At 48.5% G+C, this 12,928-nt stretch overlaps 1 protein-coding gene across 1 annotated transcript in view; it reads right to left on the bottom strand.

Moving 5' to 3' along the window:
- The window catches only part of LOC138248933 (cystathionine beta-synthase-like), a 151,501-nt gene that overhangs the window by 14,637 nt on the left and 123,936 nt on the right, over nt 1-12,928 (bottom strand). The window contains exons 10-11 of the mRNA XM_069202963.1: nt 7,987-8,071; nt 1,584-1,689 (exon numbers count right to left, since the gene is read on the bottom strand). Of these exons, the coding sequence (XP_069059064.1) occupies nt 1,584-1,689; nt 7,987-8,071 (191 nt within the window). The remainder of the gene's footprint in view (nt 1-1,583; nt 1,690-7,986; nt 8,072-12,928) is intronic.

The raw sequence follows: 12,928 nt of genomic DNA, 5'->3' as shown, positions 1-12,928 counted from the left end.
GGCTGAGGTGTTATGTGAGGTCACAAGGGTGGAGCTCAGGTGTCACATGATGTCCCTAGGGTGGAGCTGAGGTGTCATGTGATGTCATGAGGGTGGAGCTGAGGTCTCATTTGATGTCATTAGGGTGGAGCGGAGGTATCATGTGATGTCATTAAGGTGGAGCACAGATGTCTTAATGTCAGTAGGGTGGACGTGAGGCCTCATATGGCGTTGACCTGAGGTGTCATGTGATGTCATTAGGATGGAGCTGAGGTGTCATGTGATGTCACTAGGGTGGAGGTTAGGTGTCATGTGATGTCATTATGGTGGAGCTGAGGTGTCATGTGACGTCATTAGGGTGGGGCTGAGGTGTTATGTGATGTCACTAGGGTGGAGCAGAGGTGTCATGTGACGTCATTAGGGTGGACCTGAGGTGTCATTTGACGTCAATAGGGTGGGGCTGAGGTGTTATGTGATGTCACTAGGGTGGAGCGGAGGTTTCATGTGATGTCACTAGGGTGGAGCTGAGGCGTCCTGTGATGTCATTAGGGTGGGGCTGAGGTGTCATGTGATGTCATTAGGGTGGAGCTGAGGTGTCGTGATATCATTAGGATGGAGCTGAGGTGTCATGTGATGTCATTAGGGTGGAGCTGAGGTGTCATGTGATGTCACTAGGGTGGAGCTGAGATGTCACGTGATGTCATTAGGGTAGAGCTGAGGTGTCATATGACATCATGAGGGTAGAACTGAAGTGTCTTGTGGTGTCATTAGGGTGGGGCTGAGGTGTCATGTGATGTCATTAGGAGAGCTGAGGTGTCATGTTATGTCATTAGGGTGGAGCACAGATGTCCTAATATCACTAGGGTGGACTTGAGGCCTCAGATGATGTCACTAGGGTGGAGCTGAGGTGTCCTGTGACACAAGAGTAGGGTGGGGCTGAGGTCTAATGTGACACATGATGAAGGTGGAGCAGACAGGTCATGTGACATTTGATTAGGGTGAGGCAGAGGTGTCATGTGACACGTGATTAAGGTGGGGCTGAGGTGTCATGTGTCTAAGTTAAAAATTCAAAGTAAGACCGTTGCCTCAACACTTCACCACCACACCTTGGTCCTATCACCCAAGAGAGCTGGTGTTCGGGAAGTCAGGAATAATGTGAAAAAACATGTTTTTGCCTGTGGTGACCCCACCTCCCAGCTAATGACCTAGTTCACAACTCCAAGCTGCAGCGCTCTTTCCTGTGAGTGGCTGGTGGGGCTGTAAGGCAGCTGCCTTACTTTGCTTTTTGGATGTGCCACCATGACAAGAGTAAATCCCCCCTGCGGACATAGTGGCAAGTCCAGATAATGTCCTGGTAAAGGCAACAGCTAGGATGAGGATCTAAAAAAGACAATTTTTCTGACTTTCTGAAACTAATCGATTTAGAATTAAATGTAAAATAAGTTGGCAGTTAAAAACTTTGACTAAACGTTTTTAACTTTAAACCTTGATTCCTGTGAGGACAATATTAGCCCACAAGGGACAAACATGTTTGGTTAGGCCTTGAGTATGTGTCTGCAGCACCATGGGATCTGACCGGCCAGGACACAGCAGACATCTCTTACATGTAGTTCCTGACCGAGTCCGGTAAGATGACCACACACCGCTGACCCTTCTTCAGGCTCTGAGCCGCCCTCACCGCAGCAGCCATGGCTGTGCCGGAGCTCCCACCTGTAAGAAAGGAGCAAAAGCATGAGCCATGGGTGAAGCTGTTCCATACCTAAAGGTAAGGTTCATAGGCACTGCTTGGCTCTGTGTCCACTGAGCACCGGAGTGGTCACTGACTGCCCCACCCAACCAGTCATGGACTCTTTACCAGCTAACAAAAGCCCAGAAGCTTCAAACCAACCTGGAACCATTACCCAACAATCATGGCGACCTCCTATCACGATACCAGCTCTGATGCTGGTGCAGCCTAGGGACCAATTATCACTTAAGATACCTGAGAATGAATGCTGGCTTCCTTGCGCAACCAAATCATCAGATCTCAGGGTAATACCTTCATCTCCATCTAACTCACTTCACCTCAACTGCTACAAATGAGGGCAAACCAACTTAGCAGCTTTAAAAGTAATTTGAAAACAGTGGGTATTTATACACCGTCACTTGGCCACTGGGAACTTCAGGAGAGAAAATGCAGAATTAGCTGCTCAAAATTCAAAAACTGTAGCATACATGTCAACGCTCCCCTTGTACTTGGAAGACTGAACATGCTTAACATTAAAAATAGTTTTTACCCTCCTGACACTTAAAACTTCCACCACTTCAAAGGAAGGATCTGGAATCTCACAATGACAATGTGAACATAGCGAGTTCACAGTAGTCAAAGTATGTTGCACAGTGTCCCCTGGCCACTCCTTTCAGTTACATTTACCTTCTCCAGGAAAGTACCACCCACATGTTGCATATAACAATCTAATTACTTTATTACGTTTCACAATAGTACAGCATGCTGTACAGTAAATAAACCTACTGGAATAGCTACCCCCACCCCAAAAGGAGCACCTATCACAAGCTCAAAATAGCTGAATGTCATAGATGAAACCTCAGTTTCAATGGCATCTGTGAATGATACTTCCGGAGCAGGACAAGTAGCTATTCTACGTTCTGTCTCATTAGAGCTGTGTTTTAAATTTACTATTGTCCCAAGTATCTTGAACTTGGCCTAGGATGTCTAACTTGACCTAGGATCTTTAACTTGACCTAGATTCTTTAAGTTCATCAAGAATCTTTAACTTGACTACAAATCTGTAACTTGACCAAGGATCTTTAACTTGACCTTGATCTTTAACTTGACCTAGGATCGCTAACTTGACCTAGAATCTTCATGTTCACCAAGAATCTTTAGGTTCATCAAGAATCTTTAACTTGACCAAGAATCTTTAACTTGGCCAAGAATCTTTAACTTGGCCCAGGATCTTTAACTTGACCAAGAATCTTTAACTTGACCAAGAATCTTTAATTTGGCCTAAGATCTTAAAATGGAATAAGGATCTTAAACTTGGCCTAGAATTTTTAACTTGACCGAGGATCCTTAACTTAACCAAGGGTCTTTAATTTGGCCTAGGAACCTTAACTTGACCTATAATCTTTGATTTGACCTAGGATCTTCAACTTGACCTAGAATCTTTAACTTGATCAAGAGTCTTTAACTTGACCAAGGAGCTTTAATTTGGCCTAAGATCTTAAAATTGGATAAGGATGTTTAACTTGACCTAGAATTTTTAACTTGACCAAGGATCTTTAACCTGACCAAGGATCTTTAATTTGGCCTAAGATCTTTAAAGTGAATAAGGATCTTTAACTTGACCTAGAATCTTTAACTTGGCCAAGGATCTTTAACTTGACCAAGGATTTTTAATTTGGCCTCAAATCTTTAAAGTGAATAATTATCTTTAACTTGACCTAGAATCATTAACTTGGCCAAGGATCTTTAACTTGACCAAAGATCTTTAATTTTTCCTAAGATCTTTAAATTGAATACGGATCTTTAACTTGATCTAGAATTTTTAACTTGACATAGAATCTTAAATTTGACCAAGGATCTTTAACTTGACATAGGATTTTTAACTTTACTAAGAATATTTAACTTGACCTAGGATTTTTAACTTTACCAATGATCTTTAGCTTGACATAGGGTCATTAATCTGACGAAGAATCTTCAACTTGACTAGGAATCTTTAACTTGACAAAGGATCTTTAACTTGACCTAGGATCTTTAACTTGACCTAGAAGTTTAAATTTGGCCACGGATCTTCAGCTTGACCTATGAGTATTAACTTTACCAAAGATCTTTAACTTGATCTAGGGTTTTAAACTTCACAAGGGATCTTTAACCTGACCTAATATCTTTAAGTTAATTTGACCAAGAATCTTTAACTTGACCTAGAATCTTTAACCTGGCATAGGATCTTTAACTTGGTCAAGGATTTTTAACTTAACCTATATTTTTAAAACTGACCTAGGATTGCAAACTTGACCAATTATCTTTAACTTGATCTAGGATTTTAAACTTTAGTGAGGATCTTTAATTTGACCTATGATCTTTAACCTGACCTAGGACCTTTAATTTGACCAAGGATCTTAAACTTGGACTAGGATATTTAACCTAACCTAGGATCTTTAACTTGATCAAGTATCTTTAACTTGACCTAGATTTTTAAACTTGACCCAGAATATTAAGAATGACCAATGATCTTTAACTTGACCAAGGATCTGTAACATGACTAAGAATCATTATCTTGGCTAAGGATCCTTGACTTGAATAGGATCTTTAACTTAAACAAGAATCTTTAACTACAAACTCCTGAACTTGTTGCGAAATCTACTCCTAGTACTTGTATTTTCTAGTCAAAGAAATGGACATGTTATAGGCCTGTAGAGAGGTAGACTCATGCCACACCTTTATATCTCTTCATAATGCATTGACTATATGTTCTAAACTTCAGTAGTTAATATGAACATTGCTTTGAAACTCTGTGATCTAAATGGTATATTAGGCCTAGATTGTACAACAAGTTCACTGTTCTTGTATGTTTCACACAGTTCTTGTTCAGCATGCTAATTAGCTAAACTGTACCATTTGTGTGTCATAGTTCCATTACCACACTTAACTTTACCGAATGCAAGTTACAACAGAAGACACACATTTCCTGTTAGCGCCCCCAATTGTCTGTAATCGTGAATCTTTTAAATTTATTGTACAACCCAAAGCTAGAGTTAATGTTGTTGCCATCATTTTGATGACCTACAAAGAAGGACATGGATGTCCCTTCTCCCTGTTCTTGATTTCTCCTACCCAGTAACACCCCTTTCCAACAGTTAGCAGGATCAAGCTTGGTATCAAGTCTTTTAAAGCCACTGTTTATGCAGACAATGTCATTAACACATTTTTCAGTGTTGAATTTGCTGTAATTCATAGTAGTCTAAGCTGAACTTTTTAAACATCCACCAACCAAATTTTAACTTTGAAGCATCCACTGTTCATAACTGAGGACTGCCATGGGAGAGCAAATGAATAAAGTATCTAAATCGTCTCATTTTGGATGACCTTGAGGATGCTATGAATGGAAATATCACACTTCAAAGGTACATTTATTGGTTGCTCAATGGTCCCCAAAGTTCCTCACTTGGAGGGACAGAACGCAAGTTGTGAAGATCATCGTCTGACCTATTGTTCATTGCACCTTACTGAGGCTCCACCCCCCTCCAGCTATTAGACAAATTCTTCAAAAGACTAGACAAGGCTACCTCTAAACTAATTTGGTGCAAATATAACCTTACCAAGCCTAAACTGAAAAATAACCTTGGTGGGATCTACTTTCCACACTTCTGTAACTACCAAACTGCTTTCTTGGGAAGACAGGCAACACAGTTGTTTGTCCACTGAATCTCGTCATCACAGCCTACAAGGGTCACCTGTTGGGTGAGACCATTCAGCGTCAGTCATGATCTCCCTCTTTAGGTGTTGAAAGACTTCACTTTGAGTCATGGTCTGCCTCTCGCCAGTTTTCTGGAAGGAGACCCCTCTGTGTCAGTCACAGTCTTCCACTCCACCACATGGTAGCCTCTTCAGTGTGAGTCATGGTCTCCCTCTCTCACCCACTGGCAGCCTTCAGTATGAGTCATGGTCTACTTCTTCTTTTATTGGCAGCCTTCAGTATGAGGCAATGTCTATCTCTCCTCCCATTGCCAGCCTTCAGTATGAGGCGTGGTCTCCCTCTTCCCCCATTCGGTACCTTTAGTATGAGTCATTGTCTACCTCTCCCCCCATTTGCAGCCTTCAGCATGAGTCATAGTCCACCTCTCCCCAATGGGCAGCTTTCCATATGAGTCATGGTCTACCTCTCCTTTAATTGGAAGCCTTCGGTATGAGACAATTTCTACCTCTCCTCCTATTGGCACCCTTCAGTATGAGTCATGGTCTACTTCTTCTTTTATTGGCAGCCTTCAGCATGAGTCATAGTCTACCTCTCCCCCATGGGCAGCTTTCTGTATGAGTCATGGTCTACCTCTACCCCCATTGGCAGCCTTCAGCATGAGTCATAGTCTACCTCTCCCCCATGGGCAGCTTTCTGTATGAGTCATGGTCTACCTCTACCCCCATTGGCAGCCTTCAGTATGAGACAATGTCTACCTCTCCTTCCATTGGCAGCCTTCAGTATGAGTCATGGTCTACTTCTTCTACTAGAAGCCTTCAGTATGAAACAATTCTACCTCTCACCCCATTGGCAGCCTTCAACATGAGACAATGTCTACCTGTCCCCCCATTGGCAGCCTTCAGTATTAGACATTGTTTACCTCTCCCCCGTTGGCAGCCTTCAGTATGAAACATCCCTATCTCTCCTTCCATTGGCAGCCATCAGTATGAGACAATGTCTATCTCTCCTCCCATTGGCAGCCTTCAGTATGAGACAATGTCTATCTCTCCTCCCATTGGCAGCCTTCAGTATGAGTCATAGTCTACCCCTCCTTCCATTGGCGACCTTCAGTATGAGACATGGTCTACCTGTCCTCCCATTGGCAGCCTTCAGTGTGAGTCATGGTCTAGCTCTCTCCCCTGGGCAGCCTTCAGTATGAGACATGGTCTACTTCTCACCCCATTTGTTACCTTCAGTATAAGTCATGGCCTACCTCTCCTTCTATTGGCAGCCTTCAACATGAGAGAATGTCTACCTCTCCTCCCATTGGCAGTCTTAGCGTGAGTCATGGCCTCCCTCTCTCTGTAGTGACAGTCTTCAGTATGAGTCATGGTCTGCCTCTCGCCTCATTAGTTCACTTTCACTTCCCTGGAAGGAGACCCCTCTGTGCCAGACATATACTGCCACTGGCCCTGTTGGCATCTTCCTGCGTCGTAAGACTGCCCTACATCAGACATTGTCTCTCTCCTCACTGGCACAGCTTCCTTGGGTGAGACGTCTCAGCACCAGGTATCGTCTGCTTTTCTCCCCACTGGCAGCCTTTGTATGGGTGAGACCCCTCAATATGAGTTGTGGTGTGCCTCTAGCCACAAAAGGAGACCCCCTTGAGTCAGGCTTGGTCTCCCTCTCTCCCCATTGATCCCCTTCCCTTGAGTGGAACCCCTCAGCACAAGGCGCAGTCCGCCTATCTCCCAATTGGCAAACTTCCCTGAGGTGAGACCCTCCAATCCCAGGTATGGTCTGACTCTCTCCCCATTGATATCCTTCGCTTGTGTGAGACCCCACATCACCAGGCACCATCTGCCTTGCTCCCCACTGGCACACCTTCCTAGGGTGAGACCCTTCAATCCCAGGCATGGTCTGACGCTCTTCTCATTAGCACACACCTCCTACGTCAGACCCTCGGGACTCTTCTCTGGGTCATGGCCTGGACCTTACCTATTGGCAGAGTCCCTCGGGTGAGCCCCCACACCTGTTATGGTCAGTCTCCCTCCCGATTGGCAGGTTTCCCTTGAGAGAGATCTAGCCATGGTCTCCCCATTGGCACCTCTCCCCGGCCAAGATTGCTGGGTGAGACCCATTAGGACCAGTCATGTTCTGTCTCTCTCCATTGGCAGCCTCACCTTGGGTTGGACACCGCAGTACCAGTCCTGGTCTGGTACTCTCCCCACTGGTGCTTTTTGCTTAGGTAGGACCTAGGTGACCTTCATTGGGGTGAGACCCATCAGTACCAGTTTTAGTCTGGCACACTAATGTTGGCATGCCTCCCTTGGGTGAGACCCCTCAGTACTGGGTATGGTCTGGCACACTGCTCATTGGCACGCCTCCCTTTGGTGAGACCCCTCAGTACCAGTTATGGTCTGGCACTCTACCCAATGGCACGCCTCCCTTGGGTGAGACCCCTCAGTACTGGGTATGGTCTGGCACACTGCTCATTGGCACGCCTCCCTTTGGTGAGACCCCTCAGTACCAGTTATGGTCTGTCATGTTTCTCCGCGTTGTTCCCCATGTGCCACTAGTCATTATTGCCACTGCTGGGTGTACTCACCACACAAGATGCCCTCCTCCCGGATCATCCGCCGCGCCATGAGGAAGGAGTCCTTGTCGCTGACCTTGCACCACTGGTCCACCACCTGCGGAGGAAGACGAATCCGCTCAGACTGGGGTGGGCACAACACACACAGCTGAGGAGGCTTTTCATTCAAAGAAATCATGGTGCAAGGGAACTAGTTACCATTAGTGCAACAGGTGCAGTGCCACCAGGGCCCAGAGTGTGAGGGGCCCAGTGCACTCCAATGATGGAAACATGTGTTACCCAACAAGCAGAAAAAAGGCAAACGTCCCTTCTTGCATTAGGGTCCGTGCCACCCCTGCTATATCAGTGGCATGGTACCAGATGCGAGGAAGGGAAGAGTGTCTATGGGTGACACAAGAGCAGGCGCGGTCTAGTGACCGAGACCCCTGAGCAACAGAGGTCTAGTGACCGGGACCCCCAGAGCAGGACAGGTCTAGTGACTGAGACCTCCAGAGTAGGCGCGGTCTAGTGGCCGAGACCCCTCAGCAACAGAGGTCTAGTAACCGAGACCCCTGAGCAACAGAGGTCTAGTGACCGAGACCCCCAAAGCAGGCGCGGTCTAGTGACCGAGACCCCTGAGCAACAGAGGTCTAGTGACCGGGACCCCCAGAGCAGGACAGGTCTAGTGACTGAGACCTCTAGAGCAGGCGCGGTCTAGTGACCGAGACCCCCAGAGCAGGCGCAGTCTAGTGACCGAGACCCTCAGAGCAGGACAGGTCTAGTGACTGAGACTCCCAGAGCAGGCGCAGTCTAGTGACCGAGACCCTCAGAGCAGGACAGGTCTAGTGACTGAGACCTCCAGAGCAGGACTGGTCTAGTGACCGAGACCCCTGAGCAACAGAGGTCTAGTGACCGAGACCCCCAGAGAAGGACAGGTCTAGTGACCGAGATCCCCATAGCAGCAGACGTCTAGTGACGGAAACACCCAGAACAGGGGAGGTCTAGTGACTAAGACCTCCAGAACAGGGGAGGTCTGATGACTGAGACCCCCAGAGCAGGACAGTTCTAGTGACCTAGGCCTCCACAGCAGGAGAGGTCTAGTGTCCGATACCCCAGAGCAGCAGAAGTCCAGTGACTGAGACCCTAAGAGCAGCAGAGGTCAAGTGACCGAGACCCCCAGAGCAGCAGAGGTCTAGTGACTGAGACCCTAAGAGCAGCAGAGGTCTAGTGACTGAGACCCCAGAGCAGGAGAAGTCCAGTGACTGAGACCCTAAGAGCAGCAGAGGTCTAGTGACTGAGACCCCCAGAGCAGGACAGTTCTAGTGACTGAGACCCCCAGAGAAGGCTTCGTGCCTGTTGACGTGGTCCCACATTTTAAACCAGGCTCCTGGGGTCTTTCTGCCGTGGTGAGCTGCGGCATCAGAGCTTAGGGAGCGCAGAGCGTGTGTGTAAGTCTTCGAAGCACTTCTTTCTAGGATGCATGGGTTGATTTCACCACTTGAGATACCCTGCGGCAGTATAATGTCAGTCACGGAGTGAGTATGATAAACTAGACACCTCTGTCGCTTTACGCTTGTCTCTGATGGCAGCATCAGCGCTTGGTGTTCCTCAGCACTCTAGGCGCTAGTCACACTTTGGCACCGTCTACTTGCCACTGTGTGCTGTAACTAGAGCCCGATATACCTAAATCAACAGAGTCCAGAGGGATGAATTCAACAACTTATACCTCTACAGTAATCACTTAATTAATACTGGAGGAGTTTGTGAAAATTATATCAAGCCTACTTTATTATGCATCAAGCAAATGTAAACATTTCTTAAGTGGAAAAGGAACAATCCTATTGTCTCATTAAGCATGTACATTCGTTGAAAAACAACACCAAAACATACAAATGTCCATAAATGTCCATACCCTTATGAACCCCAGTCCTTATATAGCAATATTTTCGAAAAGAGACGCGCTATATAGATAGTTCAATCATCTAGGGTCTCTCAATAAAAGTTTTTTTTTTTTAATACTTTCTGCTTTCAATCATGGGCTCCTTAAAAAACACAATGTCAACGCGTTCGGCTCATTGATGGCCTCCTCAGGACAGTACGAGGCGCCGGTGTTCCCAAACTTCCAGCTTTGTGTTCTTAAAGTATTAAACACAAAAGCAATAGGAAGCCTGGGAGCCACAATTCCCATCCTACAAGAATGGGACATAGGCGCTAAAGTTGTGTCCAGAAGAACAACCTTGCTACTGTTCCAGCGGTTGCACCCTGCTGTCCAGCTCAGAGGGGCAGAGGGGGGACCTGCCCTCACACGTGGACAGGCCTGCGTGTTCTAAGCTCACAGTGAGGCGCTTGTGCACCAGGGTCTAGGCGCACGCCCAGTGACACAAGTGATCGCACAAGCACACGTATGTGACGCATTCCAAAAATCACCATCAGTGGCTGCCAATCAATGCGTGGCACAGACAGGGGGCAGGCGGGGCACCGGGGGCACTACAGACATCCACTCCTGTGGAGATGCACTGCCCCCTGTTGGAGCGGTCGGTGGTGGACAGGGGTCAGGGAGGGAGAAGAGGGCAGACATGGGAGGGATGGGGAGATGCCACTGGTGGGTAGGAGGCTCTTGACCTGGGAGGGAGAGAGCGGACGTGCCAGGGAGCCCTGACCACCTTCATGCAACAGGAGTCGATGCCCGAGAGAGGGGCTGCAGCAATGCCCGCCCATTTACATCTACTTCAGAAGGGGGTGAACTGAGAATGACACATCTGCTTGAAGAGGGCAGACAAGGTAAGCGGGGTCTCAGTAGGACACCCACAGAAGCACCGTGAGCTCGTCAGAGCCCCCCCTGTGCACCTTTCATCCAGTTGCAGAAGAGGGCGGGGGCCCCGCATGGAGGCCACGCGCCCTCGCAACGCAGAGCGGTCATGTACCCATGGTGGCCCTGTGAGTGAACCTGTGAGTGAACCTGTGGGTGACCTTGTGGGTGACCCTTGATGACCCTGTGGGTGACCTCGTTGATGAATCTGTGGGTGACCCTGTGGGTGACCTCGTGGATGACCCTAGACGACCCTATGGGTGAACCTGTGGATGATCCAGTGGGTGACCCTGTGGGGGAACCTGTGGATGACCCTGTGGATGACACTGTGGGTGACCCCGTGGGTGAACCTGTGGATGAACCTGTGGATGGCCCTGTGGATGACGCTGTGGATGACACTGTGGGTGACCCCGTGGGTGAACATGTGGATGAACCTGTGGGTGACCCTGTGGGTGATCCTGTGGATGAATCTGTGGGTGACCCTGTGGGTGACCCTGTGGGTGAATCTGTGGGTGACCCTGTGGATGAACCTGTGGGTGACCCTGTGGATGAACCTGTGGGTGAACATGTGGATGAATCTGTGGATGACCCTGTGGGTGAACCTGTGGATGAATCTGTGGGTGACCCTGTGAGTGACCTCGTGGATCACCCTAGACGACCCTATGGGTGAACCTGTGGATGATCCAGTGGGTGACCCTGTGGGGGAACCTGTGGATGACCCTGTGGATGACACTGTGGGTGACCCCGTGGGTGAACCTGTGGATGAACCTGTGGATGGCCCTGTGGATGACGCTGTGGATGACACTGTGGGTGACCCCGTGGGTGAACATGTGGATGACCCCATGGATGAACCTGAGGATGATCTCGGGGATGACCCTGTGGATGGCCGTAAATGACCCTTTGGATGCCCTTTTGGGTGACCCTGTGGATTAACCTGTAGATGACCCTTTGGATGGCCCCATGGGTGACCCTGTGGATGACCTTCTGGGTGAGCCTGTGGATCCCTCTGCAGCACAAACTCCAGAGGCCCGTTGCCTGACCCAGCAGCAGGGACCAGTTCATTGAAGCTGTGCGACGGGTGAGGCCATCTTGTCAGGCAGATCCTGTAAGTGAACGTCTTCACCATAACCCCCCTCTATGGAGAAGATGTGGAGCTCTCTGAACTCACCTTAAGTATAAAGTTGTGGACGGAGCTGTGGTCTTCGGACAGGAAGTGCCTTGGTTCAGGGGACAAGTCTGTGGGAGCCCTCAAGGGATGCCACATGGCCCCTCTCAATGAAGACAACAGACACTCAGAGCAAAGAGGAGCAAACATACTTAAGGAAAGGCTCTCTGGCAGAGAACTGGAACACAGGTCTGGTGCAGAAGAGAGAAAATAATGCAAAAAATACTACAGGGAGTGAAGGAGGAACAAAAACATCACTTCTTGGAAGGTGTGTATGTATGAAATCCAAAACAAAGAGCTGGCAGCCTTACCAAAAGCCTGGAAAAACTGATCCCTAGGGGTCAAAGAATGACATCAAGTCACCCTGAACAAACCTTAGGAAGCACAGGGCAGCCAGACTCAAGAAAAACCTGGGTCCAGCTGTGATCTGACAAACAGAGTCAGGTGATCTCTTAGGAGATGGACCCGTGGGACAGAATGTGCTGCTGCAGGATGAGGGGAGGGGGACTTTTTCCAATAAAGTTTGCATCAATAACCTCCACATCCTGAGGTCAAGTTGCAGGAGTTGGACTGCACTGTGCAGAGGGTCCCTAACCGAGTACATGTAACCAGCTGCAGCCGTGTGCCCCTGATCATGCTAAGCACATGTGCTGCCTCCTGCCCTGCTCTGGGTGCAAATGATACTCAAACCTTTCAGTTGGTGCTGCCAGTGGAGGGAGGGCTCTGACCTCAGAGTGCTGGTGAGGAGGAGGGAGGGCTCTGCCCTTAGAGGGCTGGTGCAGAGGAGGGCTCTGCCCTCAGCGTGCTGGTGCAGGAGAGAGAGGGCTCTGCCCTCAGTGTGCTGGTGCAGCTGAGGGAGGGCTCTGCCCTCAGAGTGCTGGTGAGGAGGAGGGAGGGTTCTGCCCTAAGAGGGCTGGTGCAGAGGAGGGCTCTGCCCTCAGCGTGCTGGTGCAGGAGAGAGAGGGCTCTGCCCTCAGAGTGCTGGTGCAGGAGAGGGTGGG

Source organism: Pleurodeles waltl, chromosome 8 (assembly GCF_031143425.1).
Source record: "Pleurodeles waltl isolate 20211129_DDA chromosome 8, aPleWal1.hap1.20221129, whole genome shotgun sequence".
Taxonomy (NCBI): Eukaryota; Metazoa; Chordata; class Amphibia; order Caudata; family Salamandridae; genus Pleurodeles; species Pleurodeles waltl.
Note: the sequence above shows the minus strand (reverse complement) of the source record. Positions and strands in the feature narration are given on the sequence as shown.